Source organism: Vollenhovia emeryi, unplaced genomic scaffold, assembly GCF_000949405.1.
Source record: "Vollenhovia emeryi isolate VEMERY1.0 unplaced genomic scaffold, V.emery_V1.0 DF940364.1, whole genome shotgun sequence".
Lineage (NCBI taxonomy): Eukaryota > Metazoa > Arthropoda > Insecta > Hymenoptera > Formicidae > Vollenhovia > Vollenhovia emeryi.
In genome coordinates this window covers 4,707-6,991 of record NW_011966002.1, presented here as the reverse complement: position 1 = coordinate 6,991, position 2,285 = coordinate 4,707, and the positions used below count along the sequence as shown (strand labels likewise).

The 2,285-nt window shown below is 33.5% G+C and overlaps 1 protein-coding gene across 1 annotated transcript; it reads right to left on the bottom strand.

The window, feature by feature from the left end:
- Positions 1 to 486: 486 nt before the first annotated feature.
- LOC105556083 lies at positions 487 to 2,279 on the bottom strand. The gene is made up of 4 exons (XM_012003153.1): positions 1,672 to 2,279; positions 1,488 to 1,598; positions 1,197 to 1,255; positions 487 to 1,037 (listed from the first exon to the last, which is right to left on the bottom strand). Exons 1-4 carry the CDS (start codon positions 1,979 to 1,981, stop codon positions 597 to 599), a joined length of 921 nt encoding a protein of 306 aa, XP_011858543.1. The 5' UTR covers positions 1,982 to 2,279; the 3' UTR covers positions 487 to 596.
- Between the last annotated feature and the right edge of the window lie 6 nt (positions 2,280 to 2,285).

Sequence of the window (2,285 nt, the reverse complement as noted above, 5' to 3'; positions counted from 1 at the left end):
TCATACTTATACATATACATATGTAGTTATATTGAGATGTATTATTTTTCAGCTTGTTGTAAAATAAATTACCCTTACTGTGGAAAAAGTTAAAGAATATGCTGGAATACGAGGACGACGACGATGATGACGATTTCTTCTTCAGCACGATGTCCTTAATATTGAGATTGACCTTGTGCAACGGCGGCACCAATTGCACCATTTTTAAATTTGTATAGAATGTGTAAAAAAAGATGGGATATTTCTTTCTAAAATATGAAATGTAAAAGTGTTTGCTTCCTAATCCAATGAACACCAAGAAACAGTTACATAACATTAATGTTATAATTTTCCATTCAACAATATAACTGTTATGTACAACATGTGTTATATTACATTTATATTGCTGAATAGGAAATTATAATATTGATGTTATGTAACTGTTACTTGGTGTTCACTGGGAATACATGGACTCACATTATCATGCACGAAATCATGTACATCATATTATTTATACTTGCATTTTTATTTTATTGTAATAAACGTTAACCTTGAATTATTCTAGAATTTATGTGGATATACAATAAGAATCATTGTAAGAAAAAAATAATAAAGTTTTATTTCTCATATGATTGAAGTTGCTTTCTCAGAAGCTCAATTTCAAGTTGTTCTTTTTGCAGTTGTGTATTTAAAATTTTTAATTCTATTTTAGATTTTGCGCGCAGATCCTCCTTCATTAGCTCGACTAATTCGGTTTTAGATTGAGCTAAATCATAAAAACATTGGTTGCGTCTTACAGCGCTTAGTACAGGAGTTTTCGTTTGTCTTCCCCGTTTTAAAATTTTCTTTTTTACGATCGAACTTGCAACGTTTGTTGCATCTCGATTGTCCTTCGATGATGTTCCTAAAATTGTTTCTACTTCAGCATATGTAAGGTCCGAATTTGGAACTTCTTTATCGTCGCATACTGGAACTTGTAATTCAGTACTCTTCTTCGAATGTAGCATTGCCGGGGTCCAATCAGCCCAATTCGATGTTAAACCTGCTTCATCGAGTGCCTGTGTTTAAACATTGTAATTAGTATTAGTATTGTGTAATAATACATTTGGAATATATTGACCAACAATTTTCGATGTTGGTAAGACAATATACTTTTTCAAGAAGAATAGCACTCATCAAGATAAGAATTATATAGAAACAATTTTCAATGTACATACTTCAATATCCATAAATACATCATCGTTTGTATCCTGACCCTCATTTACGTCATCTACGCCTATAAAAATAAGTTTACAATTATTTCACATTTTTGAGATTATTGTTCCATTTAGAAAAATAGATGTTAAGGCATTTCCCAGTCAGAAATGATTCGTCGATCGACGTCGAAATGATGTCGAATCGACGCCTACAAATTCTTTCAATCGTAGGATCTACATGGCATTTGCTGTGCGGGATACAATATGTATACAATCTATGAATAATTATTTCAAAGCATATAAAATACATACCTGCTACATAATCGCTATCGAACTGATTCCGTAAACCATCGACCGACGGTTCAATAACATTTTTTACTTTTTCAGCTATCGGGTCATCAGGGATAGTCATCTTTCCGCCGCCTATACGTCAATTATTAATTAATAATTCTATACAATATGCTTATAATAAATATGCTTATATGTATATACATACCTGTTGCGAAAACTTCTTTACGTATTTCGGCAAAATGTTTCCGAGTCCTCTTTTTTAAGTTATCCCAGCAACTTTTTAGCGACGCAACATTTCGGTTTGCTTGTATGCATCTGCTATTAAACTCACGGCTTATGTCTAACCAGCACTTCTCTTTGTCTTTGATAGTTACAGAGTCGGTTTGTTTGTTTTCGATTATGTGTTTCTTACTATCGATGATTTCAATCAAAGTTATTTTTTCGTCTGTCGAAAAATTCGGTAACCGTTTTTTATTAGAATTGTCCTTCACGGACAATTCTTTTTTACACGACATTATACTGCAATCACTTTCTATCCTTTACTGCAGAAGACAATCGAATAACTGATGTCTTTACCCTTTGTCTTTACCGGCAAGATTTTTATCTACCCCTCTTTTTGGCGATATCTCAGCTAACCAATCACAGTTCATGTTTAAGGAGAAAGGAGCGTATGTTCTGAGTTTCAGTGAATAGGGTATAGGTTCACGTAACCTACGGTTAGAAATGAGTTGTGGAACGCGATACAGATTTAACGTCAGCGTCAACCTTAACGACCGTTCAGCTGAACTCGGTTTAAACTGAAAGTTGTGGAACCGGGCC